The sequence below is a fragment of the Buteo buteo genome, chromosome 3 (assembly GCF_964188355.1).
Source record: "Buteo buteo chromosome 3, bButBut1.hap1.1, whole genome shotgun sequence".
Classification (NCBI taxonomy): Eukaryota; Metazoa; Chordata; class Aves; order Accipitriformes; family Accipitridae; genus Buteo; species Buteo buteo.
The window spans coordinates 38,076,290-38,102,568 of record NC_134173.1 but is presented as its reverse complement, the minus strand read 5'-3'; the positions used below and the strand labels follow the sequence as shown (position 1 = coordinate 38,102,568).

The 26,279-nt window shown below is 41.3% G+C and overlaps 1 protein-coding gene across 1 annotated transcript in view; it reads left to right on the top strand.

The window, feature by feature from the left end:
• The first annotated feature begins 4,937 nt into the window (after positions 1-4,937).
• CA8 (carbonic anhydrase 8) overlaps positions 4,938-26,279 on the top strand; it is a 52,497-nt gene continuing 31,155 nt past the window's right edge. Inside the window, exons 1-3 of the mRNA XM_075023337.1 lie at positions 4,938-5,304; positions 5,719-5,910; positions 9,842-9,966. Coding sequence (XP_074879438.1) covers positions 5,226-5,304; positions 5,719-5,910; positions 9,842-9,966 — 396 coding nt within the window. The 5' untranslated portion in view covers positions 4,938-5,225. The remainder of the gene's footprint in view (positions 5,305-5,718; positions 5,911-9,841; positions 9,967-26,279) is intronic.

The following is a 26,279-nucleotide window of genomic DNA, read 5'->3' as shown; positions in this document are numbered from 1 at the left end:
CTTTGCTATAAATGGTCCCTTTATTGAAAATGGTCTCTCTTTACCTTTTCATCTTGGACTATTTATGCTACCTGACCATCCTTCTCCTTTTTGTAACACATTGCTTCATCTGCAGGAAAAAATGATAGACAAATAATATTATTCCAGGAATACTGGAATATTACTTCTTGTAATGAACTAGTTCCTTTTAAAATGTGCAGAGAGATTTTCAATTTTGTTATATATAAGATTGTGCTTTAATGGTCAAATGAAGAAACTTTCTGCTTACACTTCTAAATTTGGAAAAGAATCAAACTTACTTGAGAGAGTAACCTGGCAAGAAATAAAGATGAAAACAAGACCACATGAGAGATGATTGCTGGCCAACCTCAAAGCAGGAAGCAAAATAGGAAGCCCTATTCACTGAAAAAGCTAGATGCTCCTGATCCCTTCAGTTGCCTATGTTGCTGTATGGACATTGCCTTCTCTTTCAGGACACCTTGGCAAGAACTGAGATCTTGCTTAGAGAAGCATAAATGGATTCTAAATTGCCCCAAATGGAATACTCTAATATCCCACAGAACATTTCTCTCCTTATCATAATATTAAGTCAAGTCCTGCATGCCCACAGCTACTCTATGCTGGCAGCAAGGTAATAAAGAAGAAAGTGAATAGTAAAGGAAATATGATCATCTCACAGTCTGAATTTCTCATCCCTCAAATCAGAGAAGTAACTGTCACTTCTGTGGCCTGCAAAGAATCTGCAGGTAGAAATGTATAGTTTAAAACAACTTGTATGTAATTCTGCTTTTATTTTTCCCACAGATTTCTTAGTAACCTGTACAATTTTCTGCATTGGAGTCTCCCTTTTGGACTGGTGAAAGCAGTAAGTACAGTTGCTGAAATGTAACCTCCTAGAAAAAAGTTGCTAGTCATTAATGACAATGTATGCATACAAATTTCACAGTGTTTGGATGCAGAATTTTGGTTCAGGCCTGGTTTTCCTAGTATATACATTTTAAGGTGTTTAGGGAAGGTATATTGTCTTTTGAAAAAAATCAGTAACTGTATAACAAATAAGTATATCTAGATATAGGAAATGCAAGAATAGTTGTTTGCAATCTCACCAGGATTAAGTATCACACCAAACATGTTTCAAAATGCCATTTCTCATTTGACAAAAGGGAATGTCAGAGACTCTGCTACTTCTGAACTACTGTCCTCTGAGTTCAAAGAGGAACTGTTAAGCCCTGGATCTGTGCCTAAGCTTTTTTTTCCTGGTATCATCAAAAGGTGTGATCATCAATCCCAGTTAAACAAGAAGTCAGCACGTTCCACAGAATCAAAGGCTGAAATGGGCTTCAGGAGAGAAGTGCCCTGCTTCTGCTGGTGAGGTGCCATGTCACTTATGAAGGTCACATTGGCTGGGCTTCTCCTACTTTTCACCCATCAATTTGATACCAGGTTAAGGGCCATAACTATGCCTCCCTACATATTTTTCAGTATGCTGAGCCAATATAGCAAACACCACAAGCAATGCACTTTTACAGAATAAAGAGTGTATTTTTGTGCATTATAGTTATATATTAAACAACTTTTCATAGTAAAGGCAACTATTGGGAGCTTCTACACAAACTTAAACTTTAGATGTCTCATAACAATAAAGTTTCTGAAGACTGATATAAGGTCAGTTTAAGAGAGAGATGGAACACAGATGGCTGGCATAAACCATGTGATCCCTACAAAGAGCACACTTAATTGGAGAGGAAAGAACTGTGAAGTGGAAGTGGATGTCTTGGGACAGCTATATCAGGTAACACAATGCTACAACAGTGAGTGTTTCTCAATGATTGCACAGTACATCAATATGTGGCAAAGGGCAGTGCATAGGGCACCATCAGTATACTATACATAGGAACAAAATTGGACTGACAGAGCACAACACTTCTAAGAGTGCCTACATCATTAAAGGAGACCAAATCCCACTGATCTTGAACAAGGCTTAGATCATGCCACTATCTCCATATGATTGTCTCAATCCTTTTACTTGAAGCTGATACCAAATGAATGAGTTGATTTGTGCAGAGATTGGTCAGGTCAGTATCTGCATTTGTGGTTGGAGTTAAGCGTGAGGGCTCTGTCCCATGCTCCATTTCATTGTGGAGACATACCCTTGAACTCCTTTGTTACTTACACAGTTCACCATTAAAGAAGTTGTAGGAATCTTCAGTGGAATCTAATCTGCTGATTAGATCATGCTATGCTTGTCAGATACTATGGAAGAAATAGGATATTTGCACAGAAAACAACTCAGCAGACATATGGGAATAAAGAAATGCCAACTATTCAGTAAGGCTTTACCTGCTATGCCTAATTTTGCAGAGAGATATGGCGAGAATGGAAAGGTTAAAAGGAAGGGCAACAAATATAAGTAGCTTAGTTCTTAAGTTCAGTTATGAATGGAAGCCATGAAAACTATGGAAAGCCATGAAAAGTATTTATTGCAAAACAGGAACTCGCACATCTGATAATGTTGCCCCTCATAAGTGTGAAATTCTAGAACAGACATCCCACAGGAAAGCTACTGCAGGAAAGGACTTAATAGAGGGCATGAATGAAGTACTGTTCTTCAAGGAGCAAGGGAATGAACCCAGCCTCTCAGGACTGTTTTTTTTAATATGTGAGACTCTCTTTAAAGAGGAAAATTAATTTCCAGTCAGATGGACCAGAATCAGCAACGATTTAGGGAAACTTTTTTTTTTCCCCATGTTGTTGAGCAATGATTCAAAGGGACTGACTTTAATAGAAACAACTAGTGTGTGTTTAAGAAGTGATCAGGGGATAAAACTTAAACAATAAAGCCAATTTGGTATGGGACACAGGTATGCATATAAAACATGTTATCTCATGTCACTAAATTAATGTTAAAAAATCTGAGTTTTCTGTTTTTACTGATGTCAGGTGCGCATATATGAGGAAAAATGTCTGTTTGCTTTTTTGCCTCAATAAGCTGCACCACGGTTGTCGTTTGTTTGTGTAGTATCCATTCCTTTAAACCATCAATAGTGAAGATAGTAACTAATAATCCTGCAGAAGGAAACTTGTGTTTCTGTTCTGATCTTGAAAAAAACCCAGCCCAGTACATTCTACTTCTTGTGTCCTATTTTCTTTTCACCTTGCATGCAGCCCATGAACCAGCACTCTCTTGTTTCATTAATGAAGTTCCAGCTCAGTCTTTCTTCCATCTCACTTTCACACTGATGATAATTTCTGCTCCCATGTCAGCCCTGCACAGCAATCACAGGTACTACTGCTGAGTGGGGGAACACTGAAGCATGAGGTCCACACCTAGATCAAACCTTGTGGATCAACAGCACAGGATCAGGATGTTAACCTCTTGGCTGTTAGCCTCCCAGAATGCAGGGAGGTCTGGTCACTATCTTTAAGTGGCCAAGGATGGTAAGCAAAAGGCACTTCCACTTACCATTATAGCAACTCTATGTGACTGCCTCTGTTACCTTTCCTGGCGGCTGTCAGGGATTGCAGACCGTCACTGCTGGGTTCCCTTTCCCCTTGCTGTCACTGATGCAAGTGTTTGGGCCACTGCCTAGGGGAGATCTCTGTTACAGAGGTATCTTCTGTCCTTTTTTCCCTTGACAGAATGAACATTCTCTAGGTCCATACATGGCTGTTGGCAAAGGAGAACGAAGAGTCCTTTCATATTCTTAACCGAGGCATCCTTATGTTGGGGAAAGACTTTCCTCAAACCCTACATCCTGTATATTCTGCAGGACGAGTTGAATCCACACTCCTGGATGTGGCCTAAATGAAGGGGTCACTCTAAAGAGTATGGAGGCCTCAACTCTCCTTCAGAACAGAAGGAACAGAGCTGGACTCCCTTGCTTATTCAGCAACTCCCTTTTCCTCACTGAGGGCCTCCATTCCTCCATAAGAGGGGCACAGTGCTGTGTGGTGAGGAGGAACCACAGAATCACAGATATAGCTGAGCTTGGAAGGGACTCCTGGAGATCACCTTGTCCAAATCCCCTGCTCAAGCAGGGCCACCCAGAGCAAGTTCCCCAGAACTGCATTCAGATGAGTATCTCTGGGGATGGACACTCCACAACCTCCCTGGGCAACCTGTTCCAGGGCTTAGTCACTCTTAAGTAAAAAGTGTTTCCCGATGTTCAGAGGCAACCTCCCATGTTTCAGTTTGTGCCCACTGCCTCTGGTCCTGTCACTGGGCATCACAGAAAAGAGCCTGGCTCTGTCGTCTTCGCATCTTCCCTTCAGGTATTTGTACACATCAGTGAGATCCCCCCGAGCCTGCTCTTCTGCAGGCTGAACAGTCCCAGCTCTCTCAGCCTTTCCTCATAGGAGAGATGTTCCAGTCCCTTCATTGCCTTTGTGACCCTTTGCTGGACTCTCTCCAGCATGTCCACGTCTCTCTTGCACCGGGGAGCCCAGACCTGGACCCAGGATCCCACCTGTGGCCTCACCAGCGCTGAGCAGAAGGGAAGGATCGCCTCCCTCGACCTGCCGGCAATACTTTGCCTAATGCTGCCCAAGGTATCGTTCACCTTCTTTGTGTCAAGGGCACATCGCTGGCTCATGTCCAACCCGGTGCCCACCAGGGCCCACAGGTCCTTTTCCGCCAAGCCGCTTTCGAGCCTGGGGGCCCCCCAGCCCGTACCAGTGCCCGGGTTGTTCCTCCCCAGGGGCAGGGCTTTGCCCTTCCCCGTGTTGAAGTTGCTCTCCCCGGGTGTCCCCGGGCACACGGACCGCCTGTGCGCACCTCGTGGGGCAGCGGGAGCTGCGGGGACACCCACCCAGGCGAGGGGAGCAGCCTGCAGGGGAAGGCGAGGAAGACGTGAGGAGACCAGGGGAGCAGCCGCCCACGGGGGACGCCAGCCTGCGCTCCGGCTCCCGCGGCCGCCCGCTCCCCGCTCCGCGGCTGCCCCCTTACCCCTCGCCCGCCGCGCCGCGCCGCTGGGACAGCGACCGGCTCCCGGGCCCGCCCGGCGGCCGCGCCGCTCCCCCTGCCCCAGCCCCTGCCCCGCCACACGACGACGCCCGCCGGCGGGGGCGGGAGGGCGGAGGGAGGGCCGAGCACGGCGCGGAGCGCAGCCAGCCCGCCTCGCCCCCTCACACACACACACACACACACGCCTCCCCCTGCCACATACACCCCCCCACACACCCCGCCCGGCCGCCGGCCGCCGGGCCCGCTCGCAGGGCGCCCGCCCATGGCTGACAGGAGCCTGATCGAGGGCGCCGAGCCCTTCCCGCGCCGGGAGGAGGCTCCGGAGTGGGGCTACGAGGAAGGTGAGGCGCGGGCGGCGGCTCCGGCGGGGAGAAACTTTCGCCGCGGCCGGGGGAGGAGGTGGCGGTGGTGGGAGGACTTCAGTGGCGGAGCGGAGGGAAAATCGCCCCCCCCGGCCGCCCCGAGCCGCGGGGAGTGGGGAAGCGCCGGCCCGCGGCGGCCGGCAGGTCCGCCGCCGCCGGCGGGATTGCGGCGCGGGGCGGCGGCGGCCGCGGAGCCGCCCGGCAGCGGTCGCCGGGGCCGGCGGGCCGAGGTGCCGCGGAGCAGCCCCCCCCCCGTCCCCCGCCGCGCCTTCCCGCGCCGGTGGGCAGCAGCGAGGCGGTCGGTGAGGGCGGGGGGGGTCTGGCTGTCCCGGGAAGCCGCCGTGCAGCGCCGGGTGCCGGGTCTCCCCGTAACGGCTTTCTCTTGTGTCTCAGGAGTGGAGTGGGGGCTGATTTTTCCTGACGCTAACGGGGAGTACCAGTCGCCTATTAACTTGAACTCGAGAGAAGCTAAATATGACCCCTCGCTCCTGGAGGTGCGCTTGTCGCCGAACTACGTAGTGTGTCGTGACTGCGAAGTGATCAACGACGGGCATTCGATTCAGATTGCCCTGAAGTCAAAATCAGGTATGCTGAAACACGGCCTTTGCTTTCCCCGCTAAAGCTTGCCTTGCCTTAAGGCTCGCTGTACGTGTAGCCCCGAGCACAGGAGCAGCAACTGTTCCCAGCAGCGAGCAGTGCCCGTTCGGCATGCCCTGCGGCCGGTAAGAGTGTTCTTGCTGTTGACTTCAGCAGGAAAAGGAGTAAGCTGAGCAATGGGAACTGCAAGTTTCAATGCCAAACTGGATGGTAAGTCAGATTGCTTCAGAGCATGTCCAGAATTTCCTCCTGTGGCGGTGTCATCTAATGCACTGGCATTAACAGCTGTCTGTGTTCAGAAGCAGTCCAGACTATCACTAAGACAGCGTGATGCCAAATGGTTTTGTACAGCTGGCAAAATTTGTCCTTGGTCTGAAGACCGTGTAAGTTAAAAGAGCTTTTTCCATTAATTTGAGTGGGTTCTGAGTACTAACTACAGAATTCGGCAGCTTAAGATAGATACTCCAGTTATACATGCTTACAATGTTGATGAAGAGCAGGTAGTGAAGCGGTCCTCATTTCTTAAAGGTTTTTTTTTTTGTGTCATTCATCAAATAGGAATTAGAAGCAAATAATAAAAGAAACAATTCCAGCTTAAGTGAAATTGCAGTATCTCATTCAGATGTTTCATCTGGGTAAACTATTCTGTCTGAAGGAGACAACTGTAAAGAAAGTAGGGAGAAAAAAAGTCCATTGTGCTTTCCAGCATGGTGGTAGTTCTTACCATGTGTTTGGAAGAGTATCCAAGTTATTCTAACCAATCTTAGCTAGTAACAACCTTTGGGGGGCATTCAAACAGCCGAACATTGTCAAACCATGAGACATTCAAAGTTTTGTTTCCTTCTGAGATCCCAGTAGTCCTGGGAGCTACAGCTGTGCTGGGAGTGAAGGAGTCAGTTCAGTTTTACACTGAATTTTTTAAAAAGGAAGGGTTTGTTATTTTACTAATGATGCTTTCCTTTATAATTTCCTTTCCATGATAAATTCCATGTATTATTGCAACACAGAACATTTCTTTCTACAGAATTTTGCAGATTTGCAATAGAGTAGAAATTTTGTACTTCCAGTCAGTTGTACTGCCTGCATCAGAAGCAGAGCTTTTTCCCGAGGAGTCAAGGTCTTTCTGCAGGATCAGGAAAGTTCTTGAATTCTCCTGTGGAGGAAGTGAGAGCATCTGCAAATGATGTCATTGCTTGCATGCCAAAATGCAACTCCTTCAACTCTACCTTTCCCAGGGGCAGTTTGTAACTTAGTAGCAATAATTAATAAGATGGGACCAACACACCTAAATGCATATATGTGCAAAACCATTGGAGACTTAGGAGAAGGAAAGACTACTTTTTAAACTTGAATGCAGCATGATGCCAGACTGATGAGTCTTTAAATATAAGAAAATGTGAAATAGAATAAAAGTTTATGACTGAGGTATGGAATTACGATTTAGGAAATCTTGTTTTAGTTTCAGCTTTTCCTTAGTTTTCGTGTTACGTAATTTCCCATTCTCTATTTGTAAACTGGGGATAATTTTTCCATTTTTGGGAGGGGGAAGACAACATTTGTTATCCCTACCAAGAAGAGAAAAGAGTTAATAAGCTGTGTTTGACCTAGTATTCTGGCCAGTTTTCAGGGACTGCGGAAACTCCTGCAGCTTCTTTTCCTCACAGGGGATCTCTGATGACAAATCCATTTAGCCAGATTATTTTAATGGGAACTGTTGAGCACTAAGTGCTTTTGAAACTCTGTCCAATTAATGTGCAAGAGATCCTCATCTACTGTAATGTTAACAGTCAAAGAAAAACTTCTTTGTGGAAAAAAGTAAACTGATTAAGATACATATTAAAAATCAATTTGTCATTCTTGGTGATTGATTTTATCCTTTAATTCAGGACACGCAATCCATCTGGAATTCCCAAATCCTTCTCATTATTTGATTGCAAACATTTTCACAGGCTGCTTCCAGTTTGATCATCGTACATGTGTTATGCATTAGGTGGAAGAAGCATGACCAACTGTGTAATGGAATTGTATATTGAAAAATGCTTTAGAGGATATCCTACTAACAGAGACTTCTTTTAAGCTAGCAGTGGATTGCACAGTGGATGATGGTTTTAGGATCATTTTCTAATGAGGATCAAAAATTGCTGAAAGGCAAAGTGAAGTTAAACATGTTTCATGCATTGACAAGGATCACGGTTTGATGAAAGGCAAAGGAAAGATAAACATGCTTCAGGCACTGAAATACTTTTATCATGGGATCAGTGTTATAACTTAAGCCTCAGAAATAAACTCTTTGAAGCTCCTGGAGGTGCAGAACTACACCATATAGAGAACATTTGTTCTAGTTACACTTTCTCTGGAGGCAATATTTTAAAACAGAGAAAAAGCTCCATTTTCCTAAGAAATAGCACTAATTGAGTATCATGTTTCTTTTTGTTTGTCCACATTTCCGTAAATACTTCAATTGGTTGTTTCCCCCAATGTTCACCAGATCTGTAGATTTTCCCTATAGGATGTAGGTATAGATAGAATACAGATAAAGCAAGTTTAAGAAGCAAATCTGAATCTGTAACTACATTTAGGACATTTCATTTTAGAAACCCTACTAGCTGTTAGATTAGTTATGAAGAATTATTAAAGGGGGATTAATTGGAATATTTTACTTTTTTCTCTAGTGTAATTGCTTATGAAAACCATAACTGATAGTTTTCTTTCAGTTTTTTTATAGTTCTGTACTTTTGTTTTTGTGTTTGTACAGTTGCAATATGATTCAATTGCTAAATTATGTTTTAGTATTACACTATGTCTTGTGCTCCAAACTAAGGCTATTTAGTTTGTGTGTCAAAATAACTTTATATTATGGAACTTTAATTCTCTAAAGCTGTAGGTTATGCAATTAAATAATCCTTATCAATTATCAGAGATTGTGAAAGATCAATTCAAAGTCATTTAAATGCAAGCTAGAATTTAGTGGATTCTGGGGAAGACTGTGAATGCCCTTAAGTAAAATCCAGCCCTGCCTAGAAGCCAGTATTCAATGTTTTCAGTGGGAAGTTACCTACAGCTTGTGGAATAATATTTGATCTGAAGCAGATTCAGAAATCCCTGGGCAAAATGTTTCCATTGATTAATTCCAAAGTAGATTGGGCCTCACAAGTACAATTGCTTGCTTTTACTACTTATGGTGGAAGTCTCTATTAATGCAAAAGTATCAAGCTACTATATAAATTTTTTGTGTGTGTGTTGCAATTGAGGACAGATGCTTTTAAGAAATTCCAGATGTTTAAAAAACTGAAGTAAAAAAAGCCATGGCTGCCTAGAAGCTGTTTTTAAGTAAATGAGGTATGTTGTTGCTCCTGTGTGTACATTTGATTATATTTGGATATGGAGGCATTCTGTATCTCAGAAGCCTGACAGGTGGTATATGACTGAACACCTTTACCTAGCAAAATATTGACAATCAAAAGTTTTCTATCCGTTTCTGTGACTCATAACAAATATAAGTGGCAGAGATGAAGCATTCGGACAAGTTGGAGGTAGTTACCAGTTCAATTCAGAACCCCTGCCATCTGTTTCGAGCACAAAGCTACTGTCTTGATAAGAGCAATAAACATTCCCTCTTCTGACTGATAAAGGTACGATGTTTTTATTTCGTGTTATGACCAGCTGTTCTGCCTCATAAAACAAAGAGTGCAGCATGACAGCAATTTCACTGTTGTTCATAACTGCCTGAATTCGTGTTCTGTACCTGCCTGGTACTTCAAAAGTGAAGATGTCAAGTCTGTCAACTTTACTCTTCTCCTCTCTAGTACGGCTGATAATAAAGAAGCTTGCAACAATATCCCCATTGTATTTGGAGAATATATTCAGTGGCTTGTCTGCTTTGAAAGCCAAGTTCCTTACCATTTGTCTTCTTTCCCAGTGCTAATAGGGGGGCCATTACCTCGAGGACATGAGTTTGAACTACATGATGTTCGATTTCACTGGGGGAGAGAAAACCAGCGTGGTTCTGAACACACGGTTAATTTTAAGGCCTTTCCCATGGAGGTAAGAGTGACACTGCATTGCACAACACCTGCTAAATGCAAAAGATTTTATTTCATAGCCTGAGTTCTTCATAGTTCAAAAGAGTTTCTTTTAACTCAGCATTTTATTGCTTTGTATTTCAACCACAAAGCTGTCTTGCTGAGCTGTGCTTTAGTGCAGGTAGATTAGGATATGCATCTGGAATAGAATGCCTCCAGCACTCATCACATTGTATGACTAATTGGTCATAAAGTTAACTTGCAGAATTATTAACTTCTGTCTTAATAATATTAGTGTTCTAACAAGATCTGCTGTTCAACACTTCCTATGTCACCTTGAGTAATAGCTATAGATGGGGAGAACTAGGCACTGGAAATATTTCCATGGTGAATAATAACAACTTCGGTAAATTTGGAATAAGTGTAGAGCAATTTGTTAATGAAATAGCTTTACATACCTGAAAATTGAAGATTATGTGATATTCATGGCTATGTTCTGTAATATCTCAATGAACTGCAAAATCTTGAAACACAAGCAAAGTGATAATGCAGCCTGAAAAAGTTCAGCTGTTCATGGGGCGTCAGTTTGGGCTGCTAGGCAACCCAGACTGCTGGGACCTATTTCTCCTGCTCTCCAGCAGCCATTCATAATATTGCTTCACTTCCCACTGCCACATTGCTTACACTTGTCAAGGAGTGGCTTGGAGTATCCCTTAGACCCTGGGCTGCAAGACTGCTTTTAACAGATACCAACCCTGATGTTTGGTGACTTCAGCTTTGCATCTGTTATTTAATTTGTTGTGCAGTATTGGTTTTAAAGAAACTCAAGATTTTTTCAGAGTTCTTTGAATTATTTTTGCCTTATTTATCTATCATAGTCCCTCACAAGCCTGAAACTGTTTCCTTTTTCTCTGTGTTGTTCAGTGCTAGGAAATTTGTTATTGTAGCACTGTATTCATGAGCCCTAGGCCACTAGAAAATAGTAGCTAGGAATAGAACTGCTTTATGGAAAAGGATGTAAAAAGTATTAGAGCAGCTATTGCAGAGCTAAGTGTAAAAAGCTTGTGGACTTACACTATCAATCTAATTCTTAGGGTTGTTCAGGTACTTTCTTTAAGAGTTGTTGTCTCTGCTGTTTGCTATTTTGCACTGGTCCATCAAAACAGGGGCTTTGCAGGTTGAGTTGAGGCAGATCATAGAATCATAGAATCATTTAGATTGGAAAAGACCTTTGGGATCATCGAGTCCAACCATAAACCTAACACTGCCAAGTCCACCACTAAACCATGTCCCTAAGTGCCACATCTACATGTAGATCTTCTTTGCAACTTGATTTCAGGCGGATCCTAGCAATGCAGGAGGACTACTTGAGTGGGGAAGACTCATCAACAAAAGGGAAAGCACAGGAATCACCTCTGCATCCTGATTACCTGGCATAGTAGATACAAAATGATTTATATGGGCAGTAAGACCTTCAGGATACTGCAGTGTTCCCCTGAGGCAGGAAGTAGTTCATTATGAAACAGCTCTGCTTAGTGCTTTTCCTCAAGGCTGATCCAGCATGTGGTGATCAAGAAATATTGATGTGAACTATGTTGAGAACTGTACTTGGGATTCTGTCAGGGTCTCCTGTCTCCTTGTTTATTAAGGACCACTTTGCAAACAGTCTTGGTGGTATGTGGGAACAGTCTATTGATAATTTGCAGAAACCCCAGAATTCTCTACTCCAAATCAGTCCAGAGAAAAATATACTTGACCCAGAGATGCAAAACAACAAACTTAATCAGCCATGAAGGGATTTCATTCTTCACCTACTTTAAAAGTAGCACGGCAGCTGCACAAACAGAATTCTGGCACAGTTGAAGAACATCACCAGGAGATGAGCAAGCCGGTGTTATCCCGTCTCTTGGATCTAAGCAGCTTTCAGCTAGACTCTGATCTCCAAGAAATACTTACTGATGCAAAAGTTCTGTAGCAGGAAAAGAATTGACTCATAATACACTTTAAATACAGTGTGAATGCTTAATTTTGCAAACAGATCCTTATGCAGATTAATTCTTCTGGCAGAAAATGACAGCATAGCTTGTTGTATCCAAGGTCAGCTGTACACAGGTGTATTGGCTGAGCCAGTTCATCATCTTCTGCTTCATGTTGCAAGAATGTGGAGGCCAGTTTGTTTGACAGATGAGCTGCATTTCCTTCTGCTATAGGCACAAAGAGCGGCTATATTAAATCCATCTCAAATTGTCCAAATCAAGTATTATACTTGAGCAATAATAAAACAGGTGCTTGTGACCACTATAAACGTTTAGGAAGTAGTACACCTGAGACTCCAGAGTGGAAGATGTTCTGTTTCCATTCCAGGGATTGCCCCATCTAATTTTTTTTTTTTGTGGAGAGCAATCATTTTGATCAAGAGACCAGGAAATCTTATTTTCTTAACTTTTAACATTAGTATTGGTTTATACAGTTGTTGGAAATCACCATATTCTGAATGCATATTGGGCTTGATTTTCACTGGGTTTGTTAGTTACTGAACACAAACAGGAATGGGTGCTTATTTTGGCTATATACAAGCAGTCTGGTGTAGTTTATACTTTTGTCCTGTACTACATACAAAATAAGCTGGCAGTTGTTTGTGCACAAATGCATGCCTACAAATATGTTGAGCACCAAGTGCATAAGTTTGGATATTCTGCCAGTGGAGCAAATCTAGTAGGATGTTTTCCTAAGAAACTAGAAATGATTTACAAAGCAAATAAGGATTTTAAATTCTCTTCTGTTTGTGGGAGAGAGACAAGTGAAGGGGATAAGCAGTAGTATGAGAACATAAATGCTTGGTTTAAGTAGGTACATTAACAATACAACAAACTAGGCCCAGATTAATATACTCAACTATTACACTATTAGAAAACCTGAGCAGTTCTACAGAAACCAACTTTGAGTTTGAAGAGATCTATCTGAGATGACTAAGACTATTTATTGACTGCAGCAGCAGTCTGTTTTTTAGGACTGAAGACTGTAAGGCTTTATTTTATTACATTGGACCAAATAGTTGTGGAACAGCTTCAGATTATCAGTGTAATGATCTTTGTAAAGGATGACTTTAAAAAAGACTGTTACTTTTCAAAATTTGGAAGAACACTCTTCAGTTACTTTCTTAGTCTCTTCACCTTTGATACCATAACTGCTTTTATAGAAATTAGGCAATATCCTGTATTAGTTGGGTAATAAACCTTTGTCTCTTAGTGCAAAAATCTATTATTTCTTAGTAGACAGCTGGGGCCTTTGCACATGGTTAGGATATATAGGTTCATCGTGAAATGGGTTAGACTACTAAGCTTATGTAACCTCAGGAACAGCTTCTTGAAATAATTCATACTGTCGAAAAACATTGTTCATGTGGCTTGGAGGCTGAGTTTGTTGTTATTTTTATTATTATATGAAGTTCAGCAAAGCTGTGTTTTCCACCTTCCTTGACTGAAGAAACCAGAATGTTGACAGTAATAGACCAGTGTTATCATTTTCACTGAAACATCTGTGTTTGCAATCTGTCAGGAAAGCAGGACAAAACAATAAATAGTTGTCAAAGGTAAATAATGGAACATGTCTTTATTTAAACAAGGGAAAAGCAGAGGGCTGTAGATATTGGTACAACACTCCTCTCTCTGCTCTGTGAAAACAAGAGCATGAAAGCCATTCTTGCCTTTTGGCCAGAAATTCAAAGGAGACATTTTTGCACCTTTCTCCAGAAATCTTTCTCACCAAGTACTTCTACTGCACGTAAACAGTGTTACTTTGCCTTTTGGCCCAAGTTACTTTGGCCACTGCTTGTGCTAAATATTTAGTAATGGTCTTAACATTGAGAAGAATGTTTCTTGCCAGCAAATGGAACAAGGTACCAAAGATTAGATTGTGCTTTACAGTGCACTTTTCCACAGAGCAGTAAAATACACACTTACACATGTGATTTACCTGAACCTGATTTAGGTGTAAGAAAGAGAGGACTGATTGATTGATACCTTTATTCCTCTCCTTCATGCCAAGAGTATGGATTGGAGAAGGAGGAAGAACAAATGAAGATCTAATGAAACTCTGACTGTCTCCCTTACCTTTGGTGTGTAACAGGGAGCTGGAGGGGGACAGAAATAGCAAATTACTGCAATTTTTTTTTTTTTGTTAACAAAGTTAAAATAGTGGCAGCTAAAAATGGAGTCCCACTGTACCTAATCTCTGTATAAATACTGCATACTATAGTACCAGGCTGAATCAACTTACAGTTAAAAAAGACAGGAAAGACAGCAGGAGAAAGTGAACCATATGATGGCATCAGTGCTGTTTTATGGAGAAAAAAAAATGTTTTCACTGCTTCTGAAGTGAAGGGAAACAGGAAAAATTATGCCTTAAAGGTGTCTCGTCCTTGTAGTTACCCAGTGGTGGTGTGACCAAAGGCACAATCTGAGCATAAGGGAACAGTTATTTCCAGGCCACTGCTCTGAAATAAAACTGTATCTGAGAAAATAAAAAGGGTCCTTTCACCACTTGTAATATAACTGGGAGGATAATTCTCTGTAATCCATCCTCTTTAAAATGTAGGATTATATTAGCTGTGAACCATGTGAAAGCTCTCAGTAGAAGAGGATTGGCAGAAAATCATTTAAAAAATGTTTCCAAGATGTGCAGGAAGATTAAAAACTGTTTTATTGTCTGTCCTACAGTTTTTGAGTAGAACAGAAGAAAATCCAGTTGCCTGAAGGATGAGAATCAGTTCTGTACAGGAAAAAAAGATATTCCTTTCTGTCGTGTAATGAAGAGCAGACTAATTCATTCTGTAGACTCTTTCAGAGTTACTGAAATACCTGCTGGAATGAAGTTAAATATAATGCAAAAAACATATCCTACGCTTGATCTGATTTAAACCATTAAGTTTTCCTTTGTTAATGTGCAATGGTGCCTGCCTAAGGATCTCATCAAAGAGAGTGAACAGCTTTAGGGCTTCAGGTTAGGCTGTTAACATTGCATTTGTCTACTCAAGTCTTTACAGTCTTCAGTGTGGGGATTTCTCTGTGCCCGGCTCTGAACTCAGATACCTGCACACTGTGCATCCCCTTTCTGGCATTTCTTGAAGGGAGGTGTCATGCTTTCAACACAGAAATTTGTTCTTTGCCAACTTTTAATATTCTTTGCCAATGTTACTTAATCCTGCCATCTGTTTTAATCAGTTTCTTATTAGCTTTTTAGCAAAATATTTGGATTAAAAAATAGAGTATTTTTAATTGTAATAGAAGGCCTGAGGGATAGTGTGCATGCAAGCATGTCTCTCCCTTTTTATGCAGAGACTTACGAACTGCAATGGGACTGGATAGGCGTGAATGGCAAGCAGGATTTAATCCATAGCGACAGTGGTTTCTAATATGTGAGCTCAGTTCTGATATCTGTGGATTTTTGCCAGTAGCTTTAATGGGACTATGATCCCAGTCATAAACCCTAAAAGAAAAGGTTTCAAACCAAGGAGTAAATCCTGTTGCCTTTAGCTGATTGCATTAATTACCTGCTTGTGAAAAAAAAAAATAATTCATGCCACTCACTTTGGCAGTACAAGACCTATGAATGAAGAATATCTTGTTTAGCAGTCATGAATTTAACAGGAGGCAAGAAGAACTGATTCCAGAAGGGTTACGTAGCTTCGTGCTGCGGTCTGGAACTCTGCTCAGAAATTATCCATGTTTTCTGGTGGAGAATTAACTTGTTACTCAAAGGCTTGGACGATTTTCTAAATTTTGGAATCATTGCAGATGAATACTGTGAGCTGTGATTAAAACAGTGCATCTTAGAAGAAAGTGATGACATTCATGTAATAGCTATATTCTTGACAGGTTGTGAATAACAAATTAATAATAGTTTAAAGTAGATATGCCCATTGGACATTATCTAATTTTTGAGGACAGAATTGTGGAAAAACACAGGAAAATCAGGCCAATATCTAAGCAGATGTTTTCAGTTTTGTTTTCCAAATCTACAATGATTTATACAGAAACAATTTTTTGCACATTATGGAGATGCCATTTACAAACATAACAATAATACTTAGCTTTACACAGCACTCCATGGGCAAAATTGGTCCTAGCACCAATTCCAGGGCTGTCAGTGAATTGTATTACGTGGGACCCTAGCCCCATATGTGCAGGTGTTTAAGTATTTTTCTGCATTTTTCTGTGTACCGTACACCCCGCGGTCCCCTAATTGATGTGACTTCTGTTTGGGTTTTTTGTAGTGGTACAAAGCTGAGAAGCCTCTGTCCACTCCCAGTATACTGGGAAACAGAAAACCAGCAATAAGATAAAAACAAAATTGCCATCATTGTAAAAGCACACATGACCAGCTTATGACTCTTGAGATTGCTAGTTGCTAAGCTCTTTCAGCATTATATCTTTATTGTGGTTGAGGGTTAATTTGACCTAAATAGGCACATGCAGTCTCTGAAGTATACTTTGTTTCTAGGTAATTTGTCAATATGAGCTTGGATTGGCCCTTGTTTTGCTCAGTCCCATATAGTTTGAATTTTGCAGGGAATACATCTGTGTGCTTTGTATTGTGGATTCATGAAAAAAGCAGGTACAAAAATGGGCCGGTGTGCTAGCACAAACATGCTTTTAGCTTGGCTAGTGCCTGAGAAATGCTCAGTTAAGCTCTGTGGAAGAACCGTACACATCTTCAGAGGCAGCAAATGTGATTTCCCTTCTGTGCAAAATCTGCAATTTATTTATTGGATTGTGGAAGACACAAGCTGCCAGACACCAGGTCAAAGAGTAGCATTAACAGTCTATACTGAAGCCTATTTATCCTTTTGTCTCTCTTTTAAGAGTTATCTTACTTAGAGCCAGTTGTGTGTGGAGAACCTTCATGGGTCATATGCACCTAAAATTCTTTTCAGGTGGCAGTTGCAATAGTCTGTGATTTCTAACTTCTACCAGGATGGGGAATTTCAGTATTCTTCTAAGAAATAAATGGTCCAAAATACAAATGACTGGGATTTGTAGGAACAGGAAAATAGGAATAGGAAGAATAGGAATAGGAGAAACTCTTCTGAGGAGAAATGTCACAGGTGGAGAGAAGTTGGGTGAAGGAAATGAGAATGAGAAGGACTGACTCATGAGGGGAGCCCTTATCTGGGCTCGCTGTTCCATCTTATCTCAGCTTATTGGTTTAGTTCTGCCAGAAGTTGCAGACAGCCTTTGCGCTTCACCTGTAATAGACATTTTGCACCAAATTTTCTTGCAGTCATGCTGGGCTAAGATGCAATGTTTAGTCGCAGCCTGTAGTACCAGGTTTGGTGGCGCTGCATCCTCGTGGAGGCAGGCAAGTAACCTTGAACAATATAGCTCAGCAATCCCTGTCTGCGGTGGAAACAGTATAGCCTCTGATACTTTTTAAAAAGATGTGAATCCCTTCCACGCCTTGAGTAGAATTACAGCTTTGCCTTCTCCTTACTCTACTTGCTCACACAGTGTCTTGGTGACAGTGCTTGTACTCATGGATATAGAGGCTGCTGTTGTGATATTGCAAATCCCATTCCCCACTCTAACAAGATGGCTACTTACGTTTTCTCTCTGCTGTGGGAGAAGAGCTTGTGTAGTCACTTAGGAGATGGGACTTCTGAAGAGGATTTAAACCCAGGTTTGAGTGCAACAAGATGGCTGCTCAAGTCTCTTCCTTGCCATTTTTCTTGGCTGTGTGCCCTTGACGTGATTTGCTTCAGTTGTACATAATTTTCTAATTTCTGCCATGACCATTGCTGGCACTGTGCTTGCATCTTGTTTCAGTTTCCTGGTGCCTTGGTTTTCCTCTTTGGTTTTCCTTGGCACTTTGCCCTAACCACTAGGCCTATCTGTTGTTCTGTCTAAGAGACCTGTCACTTGTGGAAGAAGCTGGGAAAGGAGATTCCTTATTTTGTCGTTTTCCACACTGCATGCTTGAGTCAGGACCAGTTCCTAGACTGGCCCCAGTTCATGAGGGACTGATCTAAGAGAGAGATAATAGCTTTCTGATGCTAAACGCAAAATTTTGTGTTATTTGTGCTAATGGTGCATGCATGGCTCTTAAAAAGGATGAAACTTGCAGATAATCTAAGAGCTGAAAACCTTTTAAGGCTTCCACACGTATTTGCTGTCATGCCTGAGTGCTTCACAAGCACAAATAATGTAATCCTTAAAACATCAGTGTGAGGGAGACAAGTTCTGCTATTGCCAACAAACTGGTAGAAAACAAGTTCAAAGGGATTAAATTGTTTGGCCATGGTCATGCATGATGCCTTTTTCAGAACTGACAGAGAACAGACTCATGATTCCTAGACGCTTGAATTCTAGTAAGACTTTCAGACACTGTAGTACCGAAATACCTAACTTAGGTTGTAAATCCCAGTTCAGCAATTTAACCACAGGGCTATCTGATGCCCTAGTCCGTAGACCACAGTGTTGCCAATGAGATAGTCTCACTGGTATTCCTGCCTTCTTGCTGTGCCAGCATTAAGCCATGTAATGAACTGGACAGGGGAACAGTTGAAGTTTAACAAAATTTGCAGAGTTTATGGAACTATGGGAGAGGAGAAAAGTATAACACCATCATGCAATCTGCAAACTTGCAATTCAAGGGAAAGCTGTTGGAGATGCATAACGAAGTTTATTATTTCAACAGAAGCTTAGCCAACATTATAGAAAAAAACCTGAACGAGTTTGCTAGAGGAGTATAGTATGGAAGAGCAACTGCTCACTGGAGAACAGTCAAGATTATGGCTGAAGAAGGAAATATGTAGCTGCAGATTCTCATCTCTCTAGAGAGACCCTTAGCTTTGAAACACAGGGAACTGTGAGATTCAAATCAGTTATTAATAAAACTTAGTAAATTAGCAGGGAAGGAGTGGTTTTTATTCTGCCTTCATTAGAGAATCTATTGTTGAAAATTAAATCGCTATTTAAATCCTTCTATGTATGAACAGTCTGGTTTTAAATCCAAGACAACAGATTGCAGCCAATACTTTGTGCAATTGGACATGCTTATATTAAATGCTTAATCATATAAACAACACTTCCAGAATTAAATACTTAACCCATAGCACTTTGTGTTTTCTGTCTTCTTGATGGCATTGTTAGTTTGTAGTATCATCAACTATTCATCAAGGGCCAGTCCTTTTTCCAAGCTTTGCTCTTTCTAACTGTGGAGCTGTAAAAGCACGTGCAGACATACACATACACCCACTCAAGTTGGCAAGAATCCAGAGTAAAAGCAGGCTGGATAGTCCTGCATTAAAATGCTTGCTTTTTCCTTCCTGGCCTTCATAGTTCAAGGGAAGGAAAAAGAAAGCCTTGAATATATATTTGTTCCTGTTAGCACAGGTAAGGGCAGACCCAGGGCACCTCAGCCTACTTGTTCGCTGGGGCCAGACTTGGTATCAGGGAACAATAACCTGCTCTGTGGTGCTCCTTGCTTCACACACTGGGTAGAAACTTGGCACAGTGAAGAGCTTGACCTATGAATCTGGCAGTAATAACTTTGTAGCTTTTTGTTTTCTTACTGATTAGGTTGATACTGATAGTCAGCAATCTAGAAACAAGGGTATTTTGCCTTTTTCATTCCTTTTCTTAGCCTGTATACTTTTATTACCGTTCAAAAAGTGTTAATTTTTTATAAATTCCTGTTTTCTTTTCATCTCCTGTGCGTGCCAGTAGAAATAAGCAGGGCTTGTGCTTTCAAATGGGAAGAAAAAAATATATACACACAAATTACAAATTACAGCATCCTCAGTTTCTGCTATACCTTTCCATGTTTTGACAATGATTTTCCTAAGAAGCAGGCATGCTAATGTACATGTATGCAGCTTCTGTGGGCAAACAAGGAGATATTTTGATCTTTGGTTCAAGGCCTGAACAAAAGGGGTCTAGGTGGGGTTTGCAAAGCTTTCTGCAGATTGGTGTCCTTCACAGAAACTTAAGATAGGTAAAGAGATTGGTGTTGTGGTTGCATTAACCATAAAGATAGTTTATGCCTGTGTCTTGCCTTCCTGTGAGTGCTGAGAGAACTGCTCTGATGTTTGGCTTCGTGTCATCCTCCTTGTGTCCCCTTCCTGTTTCCTAACCTTGTATACGGTGGAACTGAAGCCTCTTTCTGAAGCGTTAGTCCATCTCTGGTTAGAAGAGGGACACAAGATTTGACCTGTTTTTCCTTTTTTTATTAAGTTTAAATTAATTTTCTCTTTTTTAACCTTTTGGCTTCTTTTGCCAGAACAGAAAGAAGACCACTCAGTTGGATTTTTTATGGTTCCCATTACTTTTCTTTTTAATTTACTCTTCATAGCTGTAGTCTTTTGAGTCTTTCCGTATACATCAGTACTTCCTGCTGTTAATTTCATTTTTGCCATGGACCAGTAGTTCTTTGCCTTACATGAAATGAGGCTACTGCGTGTGATTAGACTGTTCAAAGGGAACACAAATTCCTGTTTAATATTAGATGCTGCAATGTTTTTATTACTCTTTTTCAGTATGGCTTACCAATATAGATACTTCTTTAGCACAAGCAATTTGCCACAGCAACTGTGAGAGTGTTTCCTGAGATGCTGCAAATAATTCAGTAGTCCTACTATTCCTTACCTTTTCAGTGGCACACCTGAAGGTATGTCACACAATTGCCTAGGTTACTTTTGGTGTTGCTTGACTGGCTTTTTGGAAACAGAATAGATTTTGGAAGGTGTCTTTGTAACCCTTCCTTTTATGATCCAACTAAAATAATTTTATTTACAGCCACGTTACAGTTCTGCCCTCTTTCAAAGATGTTCATGGAGAGGAGAGCACCAGTCAGCAAGGGTTCTGGACTACCCCGATGTCCCAGTCAAGCATTTCTTCTGCACGTTCTAGCTGTGAATTTGGCTTTTGGCCTGAGACATAGTATCTCACACTGTGACTGCGAAGTTGTTTAAACAGTATCTCCAGGATACCTTGTACTCTGCTCCAGCTTGATTTGTTTGCACCTAATTTCTCTGATTTTAGATTACAGACTTCTTTGTTCAGGGAATGTCATCTTGTTCTGTACATACTTGGAGCCTGACGGTTAACCCACAGGCTAGACTTGCTGGATCTTTAACACTTTCAATAAATTGTAACAAGCAGAAGTTCAGCAGAAGCTGTGCTTTCCCTTCTCCCACATTATATTAATCAGGAGGTGTTTAATGCTAACAGTATTGTATCTGTGTTTCTTGGTGCTGCTTTCAGCTTGTTTGTCTTAGTACTGAAATTAGTGTTACTTTCAAAGATAGGCACAGAGTTCCCTTTATGTAATTTTTTCATGACAACGATCAATATATGAAATTTTAAAGATTTAATTTCTACTGAAATTCAGTGGCATTTTGGCACCTATCCACAATAGAAGCATTGAAAAATTCAAGCCTACAAGCATAAACCAAGTACACTGATTAATAACCTAACTCCCTTGGCTACTTCCTTGTCCTCTTCTTCTTGATTTTGCCCAGAGTTCATGATCTAGTAATTTACTTTTATTTGCGTTTGCATTTTCAAAGGAAGCATATTTACCTTGACTGAACTGTAATGTTTAACTATGCAGGCTTTGTTACTTCATGGGTTTTTGTTTCTTTTTTTGTGGCATGGAGTATGTACACGTACTCCTGCTTCTCCGAAGATATTTTCAAACAGCCTCTGTATCAATTCCATTAACTTCAATTTCCTAAACCTCTCCTTCAGGCTGTTAATAACTAACTTTCTGTTTTTTTAATCACTTTTCTCGAAGCTGTGTGCCCTGGTCATATCCTTGGTTTGGTCCCCTTGTGAGGATTTGGAACTTAATTACTGTATGTTATGGTCACTGCCAGCCCCTTAGTCAATTGCTTCCTGAAACAATTCAGTGCCAAGTCAAGTATCAACTCATAAATTCTTGTGCTCATGTATAATGGCAAGACACAATTTTTCCACATTTTGTCCTCCTGTGATGTTGTTTACGCAATATTTGCATTGTCGAAATTAACACATTGTTATTGTATGACTAGGCTGTGTTGCCTTCCATTATTACTAGCTGAAATCCTCAGCTTCATTTCATCCCTCTCAAACCAGGAGAAAGACTTTATGCTGGTCCTAGTTTGGTAGCCAGTGTTTCCCATTTGTACTGTTCCCTCCTCAGCTTTTATGGCATGTTGTGAATGAAACTGGAATATACCGATCTCTAACAAACTTGGGTGAGTCGAGGTGAACAGTTCTTAGCTCTACAATCTTTAGCAGAGCAGCTCCAAAGTGGCTTTAATTTACCTTAGGGATATAGATTTACATTTACATGGAATCAAAACAGAGTTTCAGCTCCACTCTCTCAGCAGTGACAGAAACATGACAAAAAGCAATATGCTCAAAATTTCCAGACTAACTTGTTTTAGATGCAACTCCGGTTAAGATGTGGTGATGCAGTATTCACCTAACTGTTAGTCTTCTGAGGTTCAGCGTATATGAATTGAAATAAGATTTGGGAAGATAATGAGAGCAATAACATATCTTTCATCCTTAGATGCCTTCTTGTCCTGTAATATTACTAGACTAAGCAGACTTTTCTGGAGCTTGTAATTGCTAGTTGTACAGCTAACAAGAAATAGCTGTATAACCTAGTTCTGACCAAGGAACAAAGCTTTCCAGAAGATTAATTTACACATGATGCAGCATGCATTGAAGAAAGAAGCTTTTGTAATAATAATTAGCTCCTTAGCAAACAGTAAGAGTGTAGAGAGTGGAAAAAGTACAATGGGCGATTGCAGCAGCAACATAGATTCAAGCAAGCCTAGTGATGATAGTGTCACAACCTGATGTTCTGATAGTTTAACATGCAGATCTGAAGAGGAATTATTTAAAAATTATGGTCTTCTACTGTGTGTAGAGCGCAAACAGGAGCCTGTTGAACAGAAGGATCCCCCACGTCACAACCTCTTGCAACATGGGCTGTGGTTGCCAATTAGGTTGAGGCAGGACCTACACCCAGGCTGGGCAGGTGTTTCATGTTGCCTCCTGCTGCTTCAGCTGCTGGTGGTTTTATAAAGCCTAAGTCCTCTGTAGGGCCTGGTTCTGGTGCCAGGGAGATCAGGAGGAGCTTTGCTGTTGGCACATTTCCCCTTGACTCCAGTGGGGTGTGGTCTTGGTGCTTTGTTCCAAACTGCCTGGCTTAGCCACTGCACATTGAACACTCTTTTATAGGGATCCCAACAACAAATTAGGATTTCAGTAGTTTAGCAATAAGTATTCATAAAGAAAGCAGTTACAGTATATGGACTCCTTTTTATGGTAGCAAGTCATTCCAGATTGTGCAGGTTTATAGCAAATTTGTAAGAATAAGATCATATAAGAGTGCAGAAATGTTGGAGCAGAGACCTTCTTCTCCCCTTACCATTAATCAGATATGTCATAACAAAAGATGAGCTGTGATTTATTTCAGAGTGTATTTTCCTCTAAGGAATGAGCCTGTCTCATGTTTGGTCTGGCACTTGGGTGACAGATGCACGCCAGCATGTCGCAGTAAGGGACAGAGCTAGTAGCAACTTTTCTGACATTGCAAGAGTCAGGCAAGCTTAGGTGAAAGTAAGCTTAGGTGAAACATGGTCATTCACATAAGTGGATGACTGAGAGGGTCTGAGAAAGAGACATCATTCACGAGTCCATCAAGAGGCGTCACTCTGGCAGTCATGGGCAATTCATGCCTGAGGTCCTGAACAGAGACTCCTGGGGAGTGTGAAAGGGCAAGAGGCAAGGGACACAGGTTGCAATAAGAGAGATTCTGGTTAGGTACAAGGAGAAAAAATTCTTCACTATGGGGGAGGTCAAACCCAGAACAGGTTACCCAGAGAGGTTGTGGGATCTCCTTTATTGGAGATATGCAAAACGTAGTTGGACAAGGCCCTGAGCAACCTGATCTGACTTTGGACTAGTAGCTAACTTTGAAGTTGGTGCTGCTGTGAATGGGGGAAGGAGGCGGTTGAACTTCAGAGGCCACTTCCAACGTAAATTATGCTGTCATTGTATATTTTAATGTGTGAGCTGGGAATAAAGTAAGGTCAGCAATGATGCTTAAGAGATCCTTTTTGTTCCCAGTGAGCTTAGGACCCTGCAGATTTCCACAAAGCAGCCAGTGCCCCAGACAGAAGAATAATGTACATGTTTTGGTAACTCTGTTTTTTACTGAGAGAAACTGGTTTCCAGAACTGATAAATGTGCTAGGTCATATACAGTGACTCTGATTCCTGCCAGAATTTGTCATCCTGGGGACTCTGATTCTGTGTAAAAATCTACCAACTCAGGCCTTTTCTTTTTGTATTGACATAAAAGATATTTCTGCGGTAGAGAAAGGAATGGATTAAGTGTAGGGTTTTCATTTGTTTATTGATTTTAAAGCCAGAATCTCAGGTCCTTAATCAATTTGAGAAAGTCTTGATTTGAGACAGGCCCCTTGTTAATGTCAGTGTCATCTTTTCCTAAGCAAGGACATTAGGACTGGGATCACTAGTCTTTTGGTTGAGTGGGGATTGGATGAAAATTAAGAAGATTCTCAGAATTTGTTCCATACAGAATAATCCTTCTGCAGGGTTTGCTCTGCTACCTGGAATAATTTCTTAATCTTTCCTGTGAAGGAGAGTCTTTCCAGCTGTTCACAGAACAAATCAAGTGTGTCAGCACTTTATTATCATTTGCCTTCATGAGTTTCGAGTTTATCTGATTTTAAGGAAGTCACTGCTACAATTCTTCGATTTACAACTGGAATGTTAAAAGGCTCCAAATTACTTTTTTATCCAAGAGAAAAATGTGGTTTTTGAGTGCTAAAGAGTTTCTCACAGCATTCTGTTTATTTTGTAAAAATACACTGTCTGGCATGCCAAGCCAGCCACCGATAGTCAGTAACAGCATAGCTGACTCACTTTGGTTGTATAGAACCATCATAACTACCGGTATCAAAACATTAGCTAACAAGTTGAGCAGAGCCTTTCCTGCCATACTGACATATGCAGCTTGTTTGTACTCCGAATGAAAACCACACAATGGTAAGCTGCCAATACACTGCAGCTGATTGTGTAAAAAAACCACATATGGCTTTGTTCATATCTGAGACTGGCACCCCTTGTGAGTACGTACTTTTTGTATAGCTGTCTCAAATCAACGTAAAACTGAAGGTTACCAAAATACAGAGTGTTAATCTAATAAGCCTCTCTGGATATTGCTACTTGTAAGATACAGATGCACGGGTATGAAGTTGTCAATGTGCATGGGCATTATATTGACAGTTTCAAGATTTGTAAAAGCACTAGGGTCTTTCCTCTGTGCACATCTGATTCCCATAAATATTAACAGGAGTTACAGGCCTTGTTGTTTGTGGACTGTATTCTCTAGAGTTCAAATTTTGCACTGTTTTTAGACTTCTTGCCATCTTTTTTTTTTAAACTGTTATCTGATGTTTTCATATGATGTCATATTACAAATAAAAAAAGACCAAACAAAAGGCAGAACAGCTCTAGAGAACCACACAAATACACAGGATAAACCATGATTTGAAAGCAGTGCTTTGCTTCAAACCTTCAGGCCTTATTACTTCCTTGCTAGCATCTCCATTTCTGAATCACTTTTTCAGGTACTTATCCAGTCCCCATGTAAGCTACATTTTTCCTGCTCTGTAGAAGAATTAATTTGATTTGACTTCCATTTATTTAAGGGCATGTTGACATCTGTTTATTTATTTCCGTGTGCATGCATGGGCTTACCAGTTAGAGCAAAAGATGTGAGGCCTGTTGGCCTGTTGTTAGGAAATATTATGGTATTATTATTTTCCATTAGGTTGCTTGTCTAATTTCAGTTTGTAAATCCCTAATGCCAGAACCTTTTCTGTGAAGAGCTATTCCAAATATCACCTTGATTCAGAACATGGGAATGTACTAAATACGCTGCTGGATCAGGCCAGTGGTCCATCCAGTAAGCTGTCTTTAGCAGTGTCAGTAAGGGATGCTGTATAGGGAAAGCACATGAGCCTGACCACTTTTTGTTGTACTCCCCAGTCATCTACTGTCGTAAGACTAGGAGTGCTAGAGGCGGCATCTCTGCCTGTTCTCTTTAGTGTCTGTTTTTGGACTTGTCCATAATTGGTCTCATCCATTCATGAACCTGCTGATACTATTTGGTACGGCAGTGTTTATGACAGCGAGTTTGCAACCTGCTGTGTAAAGAATACATCACTAATCCACTGTAATTATTGCCACCTCTAAAGAAGTGACACAGTAGCAGAAGTCCGTTCTACCTTGGGCTTTAGCAACCTGGTACA